Genomic DNA, 13,870 nt, shown 5'->3' with positions numbered 1-13,870 from the left:
GGGTGGAGAGGGAGTGACCCAGGTAAAGGGGCAAGAGAAGGAAGGCCTCGGGTGAGGAGAGAGTGAGTGGAGACTGCAGGCTGGTTGCTGGAGCATTTGCGGACAGGGCCGGGAGTGGCCCTTGGTGGAGCCAGGCATCGCGAGCAGGTGTGACTGCCAAGCTTCAGGAGCTGGGACCTGACCCACAGACGACGCACCACCAAAAGGGGTTAAGCAGACCAGTGGCACAGGCGACGTGGACACTATCGGATAGAGCTGTACAGACGGTGAATTCACAGAAGAGGAATGTAGAGGCTGGGGTTTACTGGGGAGCAGCTGAGAGATGCTGAGCGCCTGCAGTAGAGCTGGGGTTGGGCAGCGATGCAGCAAAGGAGGGGGGCCACTGCTCCTCTCTCAGGTGCTCACAGAACATGCATATGGTGAGTTTCCACATCCCCTTGTAGGTGTGTGACTTCTTTATGAGAATGAAGGTGGTTTCCTGCCATTACCATTTTAAGCGTGTCCTCAAAACTTTTAAATGTCATCTAGCAACTTTCCAGACAGTCCTTGACTGAAACATTTCAACCTCTAGGAATGTCCTGATGAGTGTATTTTAGTAGAGTTACTATAATGCTTGTTTTTGGCTACCTCCTCCACCACTACTTCCCAAATGAGAATCTTTGGGCCACTGTATTATCCATGGGAGTAAAAAGCATTGCTAAGCCTGGCATGCTTTATTTCATGCAGCCAGCTGCTGTTATGAATATATACAGATAATTGTGGGCTAGTGCTAAGCCAGTTTGGTAATTTTGTTACTGTTTTAATTAAAGTGCTAATAGATTAGCATCTAAGTATTGGCTCTGGAGTCAGAACCCTCAGCTTTGAATCCTAGATCCTCCACTTACTAGCTAGGGCCTCAGATAGCCCTGTCCTAGTTTCTCCATCTGTAAATGATGATAATACCTACCACAGGAGGTGGTTGTGAGGATTAAAAGATTATAAATGTGGAGGACCTACGACAGTGCTCAGCATATAATTATGTATTTGTAACATTTCTGTTGATGACTCAGCATTCAGCTCCAGCTTGTGACTTAAGGATCATTTGATAATAATTTTAAAAAGATATAATAATTAAAAGAGATGTGATTTAAGTTCTGTAGAATTTCATTTCTGGGATCATTTAATAAATGAAAGTCAGATGGCAAACTCATTTAAAATATGAACAGCATCTAAAATAGTAAATCAAAATATTGGACCCTTGTTCAGAAAACCAGGTAATCATGGCCACAGAGGTTACCCAGTCAGAAGCTGTTTGGGGAGCAGTGATGACCAGTGCTCTGAAGGGAGGCGCTCAGGGCTGGGCTGAGCCGTGGTCTCCAAGGGAGACAGGCGTTGGCTTGGTTGCAGGCGTCAGAGAGAGGCTGATGGAGCTGCCAGCCCTACGGCAGCCATGCACTGTTTCCCCCTGGAGATTTCATTTGGAAAATAGGAGTATTTGTTTTATATGAACAATGTTAATAGGATCTTTGAAATGCATTTTTCCTCTTATTTATATTATTAAGATAATCTATGCTTGTTATTCAAGAGACTGAGTGGTCAATCACATATTTTAATGTTCGAAATATACAAAGGGCTGGCGGATCTTTGTCCTCGGGACTTGACCACAGCAGTAAAGTATTAGATGTTTAATGAGCAGCATTTTTCAATGACCCTGAATTTTGAAAGACAATTTGCCTTGGTAAAAATGTCAGTGAACGCTCAAAACAAGATTCAAGGCCCATTTTCAGATGTTACCTTTTTCTGATTTTTTGGTGTTTCCCTGATAACTTGGCGTTCATTTCCCATTCCTGTGGTGCACAGACTGACTCATGGTTCAGACCTGCAAAAGACTTGGACTGTAGATTTTAAAAAGCAGCAGCTACCTAATCTTGACTGAGAAAGCATTTCACACAGGGATATACTTACTTTTTCACCAACATGTGTGAGTTATGTTGCTCAGTGTTTCTGGAAAACTCATTTTCTTCTGAGGCAGGGATTGTTCCAAAGAATCTCTTTGAAAGGTTTTGAGCTCTACATATTGTTATGGACAAGAGAGAGAGGAAGCACGACTTGATGGAGACAGGTTCTCCTTTAATGCGCGCTGATCAGCTATGCCTCTGCCATCCTATTTATAGCCTCTGGGCCTGGCTTGGGTCCAACTGCAGAGAAGATCGAGATTCTTCCTTAATCGTGTGATGTAGCTGAGGCAGCCAGTAATCACTGCCTTCTCTTTTCTGCAGAGTATCCGGCAGATGGTGGTTTGCGATGTTCAGGCTTTGGGATTTCTTTTTAAATCAGTCATCCTAGCCTATCTTTATCCCCAACTATGATTTTCTCTTTACTGACACCACAGATTTAATCTCCAATTGGAAAGAAAACATTTAATCTATTAGTTCATCATTTTTAGGCAACAATAACATCTGAGAGCTGAACTCTGTTCTATATTACTAATTGCCTTGTTTTCCTCACTAGTTTGCAGCGTATATCCGGGCGGCCGTCCGCAAAGAAAAAGGGCTCCCCATCCTTGTAGAGCTTCTGAGAATGGATAATGACAGAGTGGTTTCTTCTGTGGCAACTGCCTTGAGGAATATGGCACTAGATGTTCGAAACAAGGAGCTCATAGGTACGTTCTGGTGACCAGGTGAGCTACAGAGAGAGAGGAAGAGGAACTACAGCATTTATAAAACTCTTCTTTTGATTTAAACAAATACGACATTTAAAATGATTAGCAACTGAGTCCTGGTCCTGTTTTCTTGGCAGTTTTGGATACCCCTGCTGGCTTTTCTTTGTGACCATTCCTTTTCATCAAGAGGCGGGCTCATTAATAAACCCTAATCAGAAAAGCTAGCATTTTCCATTATACTTTACAGCACTACTTAATAGAGTTGATGTCTTTGTTTCCTAAGAAAGGTTCATTTCTTGAGCAACAAGAAACGGTTTAATTCTCCCTTTCTGACTTGAGACTGATAGTACCAACACTACAGTGTTCCTGCTTTAAAGAAAAAGAAACCACATGAGATGTTTGTAGCTTTTCCCTCTGGGATCTGGGTAAATGCTCACCCTAGGCGGAGCAGAGTCACTGTCCCAAGGCCATTCCCCCTCCCACCCCCCCGCCAGGGAGGGTAAGGTGAGGGTAAGGCAAGTGAAGCACACAGGGTACATTTAGGAGGCACTTACCCTCACGTCCACCCAAGCGTAGGGTTGGCACTTGCATGAACCTAAGAATGAGCAGCTCTTCAAGTTGTCTACCCTGGTCAGCTTAGCTCACTTGCCTCCAGTATGGTGCCATATCTCAAGCAGAGAGTGGGGTAAAGACCAGAGACCCTCCCAGACTTAGGTGAGATCTTGGATCTACTGCTCACTGGTTGTGGGACTAGGAGGGTCTATAGAGCCTATTTGGGCTCAGTACCTTCATCCAAGTTGAAAACTCCCTCAGCCATTCCCTGAAAGGGAGCTGACAGTGCCTGCTACCCTCACCGTGCATCTGCTGTGTAAATGAGATGAGAGGTGAGGCAGCTCCACGCCAGTCCCACAGCTGGTGACAGTTCAGGAGAGAGGCAGGGGAAATTTCACAAGACCTTGAATGGATTTGTGAATATATATTGAAGTAATTAAAACACACCTGCCATTAGAGAGGGAGGGAGACCGAGGTGAAGATGGGAAGAGAGAGAAAGAACAAGGGCAGGAGTGTTTGCCTTAAAGAGTTGCTGTGAGGACTCAGTGGCACACTTGTTAAATTATCACCTCCGTCACCCTATTCTCAACACCCATTTCTTTGAGCCAAATCATCCCCACGGAGAGGAAAGGGGCCTCTGTTCGTGAAGTCGAGCATGAGCCTGATTCCAGCAAATGTGACATAACTTACTTCCCATACTTCCTTAAGAGAAATCCTGTCGGTCCCCAAAGAGAGATTTTTAAAGTTATTTTGTTACATCTGTATTTGAATTTCTTTTCAAAAGCACGAGTGGTTTGGGTGTTCTTAATGCTGAAAAATAAAGGTTTGACAAATTAACCCTGTGGCCTGTCATTCACCACAGGGAGGAGGTGCAGGAGAGCAAAAGGTGCAAGGCCAGCAGCACTGGCCCGAGTCCTCCGGGAAAAGGAGCCTGTCCCTGTTCTCAGAGCCCGCCTCTCCCACTGCATCCTGTGCTGTCTGTGAATGTCCCGCGTCCCTTTTAAACTTCCACGAGCATTTTCTCTCTCCGCTGATGAGCACTGTTTTATCCACCCGGCACTCTTGAACTGGCTCATGAGCCACTTTTTCTTGTTTCCCCATAAAGATTCCTTCCTTCCTTTGAGGTCTGAGTCCCTTCCGGACTCTAAGTTGGTCAGCACTTCTGTTCCTAAGAACCGTCCCCTTCTCTGACCCCTCTACTGTCTCCTTGCATCTGTCACCAGCAGTAGCAGTGGACTTTATCTTCAGAGACATTTTCACAAGTAAAGTTTTGTCACCTGCATACTTACCTGAGTCCGACCAGCCCAGCTGTCTGGAGCTGCAGGCTCTAAGGCAAGGGTGGGGAACCTTTTTCCTGTCAGGGGACATCTGGATATTTATACCCTCACTTGTGGGCCACACAAAATTATCAACTTAAAAATTAGCCTTCTATATTTGGTCAAACATTTAATTAACTCACCCCAGAAATGATTTTACGGGCCAAACGTTCCCCACCCCTGCTCACTTTATCCCAAGAGTCAGGAGTACAATTTGTTTAATGTGGTATCTTAGCAGAATGACAAATCACACGTCATGGACCTTTTGGTCGTTCATGAGTATTCCAAATCACTAGTGCTAGCTTACCATCTGTTCTTCAAAACCACATTTATCTTCGGGCTTACAGTGTCGTCGCAGCTTTTCCACTCTGCGCACCAGGCTGCACCGTGACTCGCCCTAAGGCATGCAGTGCGTGCTCAGGGCCTGCCCGCTGCTCACCAGCGTATACAAATAGGTCCTTCACCAGAGCCCTTAATATCCACTCAATTATTAGCTGAGGGGAAAAAACTAAGGAAATATTTACTTGGGCTTTAGTTAATTTCTTTTGTTTGTAGTGCAATTATTCCAGTTTGTCACTTGGTAATTGAAATTGGAAAAGCAAGAGATAATCTCTTTTTGGAGAGGAGTACGAGAAATTGAGTTTTTTAAAGAAATACTACAGTAGCTAGCGGACTCCCCAGCCTGTCTTATCAAGACTTTATTGTTGAATTGCTCCAGGGAGATAATAGACCCATAATTATCTTGTGTCCTCTTTAAAAGAAACGAACATGTTGACATCACTTCTGATGTCAAGAGCTGATATTACTCTCAACTTGATAAAAATGTGGAACTATACGTGGTTCAAGAGGTGAGATCCAGGAGAATGTAATGAAGACCCTTGTTTGGTGGTCCTACTTTGTCCAGCTAAACCTTCAAAGGTCAGCTTTTAGAGGTTTAAGAGGAAGCTGAGGTATTTTTGATGCCTGAGAATTGAGTCAAGAATAAAATTTATTATCCTATCATAATTCCTTTATTTCTTACTGTTAATGAAAATGGTTGAACTAAAACAACAGGATTGGTGTATCCAGTTTTATCCACTGACTTACATTTTCTTTTTTTCTTTTTTTAGCAAGACTGGCTAGGGCTTAGTATGTCTTTCTTTTTTTTAAATATATTTTATTGATTTTTTACAGAGAGGAAGGGAGAGAGTTAGAGAGTTAGAAACATCGATGAGAGAGAAACATCGATCAGCTGCCTCCTGCACATCTTTTACTGGGGATGTGCCCGCAACCCAGGTACATGCCCTTGACCGGAATCGAACCTGGGACCTTTCAGTCCGCAGGCCAACGCTCTATCCACTGAGCCAAACCAGTTTCGGCTGACTTACATTTTCTTTCAGCGATTTACAGTAATGTTTTATTAAATCATTCGTTCTTCATGTGCCATTGCAATATATGTTAACTTCCCCTTGTGTCTGTCCTTTTACCCTTCACTGCGGGTTCCCCTGTTCGCTCCTCTCTCGGTGTTTTGTTTTTATAAGGCTACCCAGCTGCCATCTTTAAAGAACAATAACAAAAACCTCGCACCTTCTGAAAGGAGAATGAAATCTTTTGCATTTGGCAGGTAAATACGCCATGCGAGACCTGGTCAACCGGCTCCCCGGAGGCTCGGGCCCCAGCGTGCTGTCTGATGAGACCATGGCGGCCATCTGCTGTGCTCTGCATGAGGTCACCAGCAAAAACATGGAGAACGCCAAAGCCCTGGCCGACTCCGGGGGCATCGAAAAGCTGGTGAACATAACCAAGGGCAGAGGAGACAGGCAAGTCTGCTGCAGGGAGAGGAGGTCACAAGCCTCACTTCTGGGATCGTCCTGTGATAAGGGCCTTTGTCCAGGATGTGCTTCCTATTGGAAAGGATGTATTTATTTCTGCATATTTTTAAATCCTCGTCTGAGGACGTTTTCTCCATTGATTTTGAAAGAGAGTGGAAGGGAGAGCAGGAGAGAGAGAGATACCTAGATACCGATTGGTTGCCTCCCACATGCATCCCAACCAGAGCCAGGGATTGAAACTACAACCCAGGTATGTGCCCTTGACGGGAATCAAATCAAGAGTCTTTTGTGCACTGGCCGATACTTACTGAGCCACACCAGCCAGGGCGATTTCTGCATTTTTTACAGCGTGTTTGCAGTCATGTGGTCCTTTTCCTGGTCTTCATTATAACACCTCTACACTTGGTTGTGCCAACCCTGGAATAATCAGAAATGCCTGATGAGGAAGATCTGGGGGCGCTGGTTCCCTTGCTCCTTCGGCTCTGCTCCAGGCCTGTTCTTCAAGAGCATCTTCTTGAATCCTCTGTTGAGGGCTGACTCCTCTGCAGGTGCCCGAGTGCATTAAACTCACCACTCTGCACAGGGCCTGCTGTGTGGCCTCAGGCTGTGCCCGGGGCTTGTCTCCTACTTTCCCTTTGCTTCTGTGTGACACCTAATTGACAAAGCAACAAAAGCAGGGATTAGAGAATCAGTGGCAAAAACAGAAGGTTTTTGTCATGGAGCTATAGCAGGACTATGAATTGGACTTAGTATCAAATCAGAGTCTCCTTCAAGGAAGTGGGAAGTTGGTCTGCTTTTGCATCACAATAGCACAGCAGCCACCTGATCGAAGTAAAATAGCCCTGGTCTCTACTTTCCCTCCCTCCACCTGCTCTCTTCTCACAGCACTGACTCCCTGTGTGTTATTTATGGTTTTCTCTGGCTTCTGCTCCCCCTGCAGCAGGGACTTGGTCTTTTTGTTCACTGCTGTATCCTCTGCATCTGCAAAGCCTGGCCTATACCAGGTGCTCAGTAAATGCTTATTAATTGACTGAGTGACAGTGTTAGAACTCATTCTGCCTTGTCTGTTCTTTTAGTTTATACTTTTAAAGGATTTTCTAAGATATAAGAATTATGTTACGAAGTATATTCTCATCCCTCAGAAACTACACCTATCAACATTAACCATATTTCCTTTCAGTTCTTTTTTATGAGTCTTTTTATTCCATAAGTAATAAAAGCACACACTCATTTTTATTTTAAAGGAAATGAAACGTTATAGATAAAGCTAAGATCCATTCGTTAACTCCCGGTCCAGGTCCCTCCCCTCTCCCTGAGGTACGGTAATCACTGTTTGTGCTCTTAAAATGTTAGTCCAGCCAGTGTGGCTCAGTGGTTGAGCATCAGTCTAAGAATTAGGAGGTCACAGATCGACTCCTGGTCAGGGCAGATGCCCTGGTTTCAGGCTCAATCCCCGGGGGCGCAGGGGGTGGTGGGGTGCAGGAGGCAGCCAATCAATGATTCTCTCTCATCATTGATGTTTCTGTCTCTCTCTCCCCCTCTCCCTTCCTCTCTGAAATTTAAAAAAAAAAAAAAATGTTAGACAGCCTTCATTTGTGAAAGACATACAAAGAAGCTGGGGAAATCCTGAACCAGTGCCAAAACCTCGTATCTTTAAAAAAGAATTATTACCCAATCTAATCTTTTTTCCCCAAAGTAAGAGATTCAGAAAGTCCTAGATCAAATCAAGTTGTCTTCCAAGCATATCATTACCTTCCCTTATTCATTCACCGAGTGTTCATTGCCTACCTGCGTGTGCTGCAGTGGTGAGTGGATCACACATCAGCCTCTGCCCTCGGGTAGCTTACATCCCAGGGGTGAGGTAGAGCTAGACGAGGTATCAGTTGAATGAGAAACACACTTAGATGGTGCTGTGTGGTCTGTGAGCACTAAAATCAGGGAAGGTGAGAGGGGATCACAATTATAGACAAGGTGGTCAGAGCGGGCTTCAGGGAGACAGTGCCTGAGGGAAGAGGCGGGGGGGGGGGGAGGGGGTAGAGGACGTAAGTGGAAGGACCCTGAGATGGAGCAGTGGGAAGCCAGTGGGACTGGAACAGAGCCAGTCAAGGGGAAGAGGAGAAGGGAAAGTACCAGAAGTAAAGGACCCTGTGGGGAAGCTAAGGACTGTGACTTTTACGCTGAGTAAAGCCAGAAGCTGTTGGAGAGTTTTCAGCAGAGAAGGATACGACCTGACATCCCTAGAAGGGATCATAATGACAGACCCTCCCCCCAAGTGGAGACTCGTGGGCAGCACTTGGGATGGTGAAACAGTGCTCGATTCTTCATGGGTGGAGGTGGCGTCAGTGGGATTTACTGAAGGATTGCATGAGGGGCATGAGAGGAGGTGAATGTCAAAGGATGACTCCAAGGTCTTTGGCTAAAGATAGGATGGAATTGCCACTTAGCACCCTGGGGAAGCTGTGGGAGGAGCAAATTTTAGGGAAGGAAGGGAGTTTGTTTTGGACTCCACCTGAACATCTGGTCAGCAGGAGGATATTCTTGAGTTGAGTTCATCTTACAGGTCCAGGCTACAAACATAAATTTGGGAGTCATCCTATCTAATAAAAGAGAAACATGGTAATTGGCGTATGACCACTACCCTTCCCATTGGCTAATCAGGGTGATATGCAAATTAGCTGCCAGCCAAGATGGTGGCCGGCAGCCAGGCAGCTTGAAACTAACATGAGGCTTGCTTGCTTCAGTGACGGAGGACTCCAACGTTCCCCCGCCTGCGCTGCCAGCCTCTGAGCCTGCAGTTTAAGAAACATTGTAACAAATATAGAAGCTAAACAAAACCCCAGAAACCTGCTTTCAGCTACCCGGGATCTCAGAGCTGGAGTTATACAATGTTTCGATTATAGAACCTAAACAAACCAGATACCTGCTTTCAGGAGCGGAGGCCTAAGAGCTGGAGCCACAGAGCTAAAGCTGGCCCAGAATAAAATAAAAAAAAGAAAAAAAGGAGCGGTTGGGAGCTTCAGTCACCCGCCAGCCTGAAAACAGCCCTCAGCCCCTCACCCAGACTGGCCAGGAACCCCAGTGGGGACCCCCACCCTGAAGGGTGTGTGACCAGCTGCAAACAGCCATCATCCCCTCACCCAGGCTGGCCAGGCACCCCAGTGGGGACCCCCACCCTGATCCAGGACACCCTTCAGGGCAAACTAGCTAGCCCCACCCATGCACCAGGCCTCTATCCTATATAGTAAAAGGGTAATATGCCTCCCGGCACCGGGATCAGCGTGACAGGGGGCAGCACCCAAACCCCCTGATCGCCCTGAGGCTCTGTGTGTGACAGGGGGCGGGGCCACAACCTCCCTATCCGCCCAGCTCTGTTCGTGACAGGGGAAGGCGCCCCAACCCCCTGATCAGCCGTGCTCTGTGCCTGATAGGGGGGAGCTCCCCAACCCCCTGATCGCCCTGCGGCTCTGTGTGTGACAGGCTGCGGCGCCCCAACCCCCTGATCGGCCCTGCTCTTTGTGTGACAGGGTGCGGCACCCCAATCCCCCCTCCCCCCCACGGGCCCTGCTCTGTGTGTGACAGGGTAGAACCATAACCTCCCCATCGGCCCTGCCCTGAGTGTGAGAGTGGTGGCGCCCCAACCCCCTGATCGGCCCTACCCTGAGCGTGACTGAGGGTGGCATCACAACCTCCCAATCTGCCCTGCTCTGTGTATGACAGGGGGCGGCGCCCCAACTCCCCAATTGGCCCTGCTCTGAGCCCAACCAGGGGCTGCACCTAGGGATTGGGCCTGCCCTCTGCCACCCGGGAGCAGGCCTAAGCCAGCAGGGCGTTATCTCCCGAGGGGTCCCAGACCGTGAGAGGGCACAGGCCGGGCTGAGGGATCCCCCCCTTCCCCCCTGAGTGCCCAAATTTTTGTGCACCGGGCCTCTAGTCAGTATATAAATAGCACGTTTAGAGAAGTGGCTGCAATCAATAAAGAAAGAAATGTAGATCGAGAAGAAAAAGAGGCTCAAGGGCTGATACCCCTCCTAGTTAGAGGTCAAGGAGATGAGGAGCCAGCAAAAGGGCTCATTCAGAAGAAAACCAGGTGCTTGTGGTGCCCCAGAAGCCAAGTGAAGAGCTGCTTCAGAGGTGAGCACATGTCACGTGCTCCTGTTCCATCAGGTAGGACGAGGGTAGAGACTTGCCTGATTGAGAGAAGGTGGGAGGAGAGAAATTAGAGATGAGAATACATAACTCTTTCTAGAAGTTGTGCTACAAAGGGAAGCAGAGAAACTTCCTTGCTTTTCTTGAGATTCAAGTTTCTGCTCATAGAATTTGTCTCTAAAAATACCTATCCCGGCTGGTTGTGTCAGTGTGTACCTGGCAGGCTCCTGCTTTGTCGAGTGTTGCGGGTATGAGCCAGGCATAGGTCGGCCTCCTGCCTGTGTCCTGCTGCTAACATTTAAGGAGAGGGAGGTGGATAACAGCAGGGATGTCAGGACCCACTGAGAGTGGGATTGTCGGGGTAGGGGTGGGGTGAAGACCCTGTGAGGCCATCGCAGTGTCTGAAATTTCACCTGTTCATTTCTTTGAAGTATCTCCTTGCTCTGTGGTCCATTTTGAAAACATAAAATATAGAAAGGCTTTGAGTGTGTTGGTTTGACCTGGTTCTGCCCTTGACTTGTCAGGAACACGGAGCAGAGCGAGTCTTGGTGGGAGGAGGGAAGGAGGAAGACAGGTGAAGGCCCTGAGTTTGCCTATACTCCGCCTTCGCTGGCGACCTCAGCCTCCGTAGCAGCAACATATCCTCTTGTTGGGGGTGGAGACAGCTTGCAGCCTGCTCTCCTCTCTTCTTCCCCCACTTCGTGAGAGTGTAATTGGGAAGATAAGGAGTGAAAGAGGCCATCAGATTTTAGATCCGTGATATACATTCAAAGTCAGTTTTTAAGGTTAAAATGAATTCTGAAGAATTCATCCTCACGCCTCAGCACTGCTCCACCCCTGGTGTGGGGATCTGGAGACCTTCACTGAGGCAGGAGCTGCACTTGCCTCTTCACTTACCAGCGAGGCCAGAGATTTACAGACACAGCCCCCAGTGAAGTGCGGCGCCTCGGGAGCGTGCTCACACAGCGCCTGGGGTCAGCAGAATGTCTCCAGAGCGGGGACATGATAACGGACCGTATTTTCTGAGTCAAACTTTGGAGCACATATGTACATGTAAACATTTGTGGTGTAAATGATAAGGCAGTGAAGGTGTTTTATTAAGGCCTAATAATGCGGGGGGGAGACATTAAATTAACTTGGGAGGATCCTCAGACACTCAGGGTGTGTGGTCATGGTAACATTAGTCCTAAAGCCCCTTAGTAGATGTGGGGGAGGTTGGGGGTCCCCCATGGAGAGGCTGAGAGACGCCCTCAACTTAGAAGCCACAGGCTCCACCAACCCTAGTTTCTCACCGCACAGCTGACTACTTGGGAGACTCGCTTTGGTCCTTGCCACCCCTGAACCTAACCGACTCCCAGGTGTACCTGACTCTGGTGGTGGCTTCTAGCAGCATCTTCTGTGCCCTCTGTCTGGTCCTTGGGGAGATGGCCTCCTGGCTACTCAGGTTTACAACCTGAGTCTCTTCAGGTGCAGCCTGAGGCTGTGCCATCCACACTCATTAACATCCACACTCTCTCCCCAGATCATCTCTGAAAGTGGTGAAGGCAGCGGCCCAGGTCTTGAATACATTATGGCAATATCGGGACCTCCGGAGCATTTATAAAAAGGTAACTTACAGGAATAGCTCTGGCATAATTAGCATTCATCAGAGCGCACATTCGTAATCATTTATTGTAATGAAATGTCATTATTCATTTTGAGAGGTTTCTTTTTCCGCTTTGACTCCACAGGATGGGTGGAATCAGAACCATTTTATTACACCTGTGTCGACGTTAGAGCGAGACCGATTCAAATCGCACCCTTCCTTGTCTACCACCAACCAACAGATGTCACCCATCATTCAGTCAGGTTAGTCGGTAAACTCCCTCCTTGGTGAGAGAACATTATTTCTCAACCAGAGAAGACTGCGCATAGCTGGTTAAGCCAGTCATATTCACACACTTCCAGCCTTCTTTGGGAATTACATGAGACTGTAAGCAACACACCCACTTTCCAGATCCTTTCATTTTAAAAGTTTACTCCAACTGCAACGCATAAAAGCATCCTAGGGTCCCAGTCCTTCCCCTCCCCCAAGATCCTGCTTCACTGGGTTCATGAAGGGGCCCAGCAATCTGCATTTAACAAGCTGACCTGGGGGTGCAGGTACAGGAAAGTGGAGGAGCACAGTTTGAGAACCCCAAGTTTGAGCCTGAAAATGGTTGCCCTGCCTACCTGCTGGCCGTCAGTTCGGAATCTCTTCTGAAGTGATCTTGAGTTTTCTGGGTGGGAACTCTGACAAACAGGGTTCTTTAGACAAGATCTTGACACCACAGCTGGGAGAGCTGTGATCTCCTCTGCTTCCTCACAGTTGCCCCTCCATCCCCTGCTGGGTTCAGTCCCCCAGCGTCAGGACTAACGGGAACAGGCCGTCCAGGTGTGTTTATAGGAAGTCCCTTTGATTTGCTACATACTCATTGGTTGTGTTTGGGTAGAAAGAGTGATTTGAGACTCGGAATGATGTTTTTTTACATGTAAGGACAGAATATTTCTACCAAGCCAAGTCTTATAAATTTAATTCTTACCTGTATGAAACAGGAAAAATAGTATCTTATTTGACTGTAAATCTCTCACTCAGACATATCAGTATGATTCGCTGTATTCTGCCACTACAGGCAGTATTCTCATCTGGACATATGTGTCCAAAAAGACTAATATATGACCAGTGGTTCTTGTCACATAAATGGACGTCTCTACATACTAGGTATTGTTTTAAATTATCTGCCTACTGTGTATGGTGTATATTTATATCTTAGTTTTTAAAATATGAGTTGTCTTCAGAGGGACCCATGCTGGGTTTTTGACACCCATGCTGAGCTCCCAGGTGTGGCCTGAGGCTGTCTTTATAAAAATGCTGAGAATTACGTCGGGGCTTAGAAAAGGGGGTGCAAGGGGCAGAGATCGAGCTGCTTAACAGAAGGCATATGTACAGGCAAAAGAGTAATTTCAGCTAGAAGACTAGTTACTAAACAATGCACTTGTTCTGAGGATCTCTGAAACACTGGACAGCGTTGGCGAGCCCCCATCCAGGTTCCTAGGTACCTTTCTGGGTTCTGTTCAGCAAAGGACTCATCACCCATCCCTCAGCTAGTGTGGTATCTCCTTGTGGCACATCTGATGCCTTGCTAATGTCATTGTGGAGGCAGGTGGGTGTGCTGTCTGGTCTAGCACCTTCTAGAAAGTGAGCATGGGGAGCAGCACATGGACAGCGCCCTTGAGTGCTCACCTTTGCATAACACGGAGCAACTCCGCAGTGAAGTGACTTTTAAGGGAAAACTGTGAATGTATGTTTTCTCTGAAAGCATCAACGCCGCAGAACTGCTGTGCGGGTCCCGGCGCCACTGCTTTCACGTCCAGCAGGTGAATGG

At 47.4% G+C, this 13,870-nt stretch overlaps 1 protein-coding gene across 1 annotated transcript in view; it reads left to right on the top strand.

Moving 5' to 3' along the window:
- PKP4 (plakophilin 4) overlaps nucleotides 1–13,870 on the top strand; it is a 244,266-nt gene that overhangs the window by 225,222 nt on the left and 5,174 nt on the right. The window contains exons 16-19 of the mRNA XM_081095905.1: nucleotides 2,491–2,641; nucleotides 6,113–6,308; nucleotides 11,989–12,073; nucleotides 12,197–12,314. Coding sequence (XP_080952031.1) covers nucleotides 2,491–2,641; nucleotides 6,113–6,308; nucleotides 11,989–12,073; nucleotides 12,197–12,314 — 550 coding nt within the window. The remainder of the gene's footprint in view (nucleotides 1–2,490; nucleotides 2,642–6,112; nucleotides 6,309–11,988; nucleotides 12,074–12,196; nucleotides 12,315–13,870) is intronic.

Source organism: Myotis nattereri (assembly GCF_964212035.1).
Source record: "Myotis nattereri genome assembly, chromosome: 7".
In the NCBI taxonomy this organism is placed as follows: Eukaryota; Metazoa; Chordata; class Mammalia; order Chiroptera; family Vespertilionidae; genus Myotis; species Myotis nattereri.
Note: the sequence above shows the minus strand (reverse complement) of the source record. Positions and strands in the feature narration are given on the sequence as shown.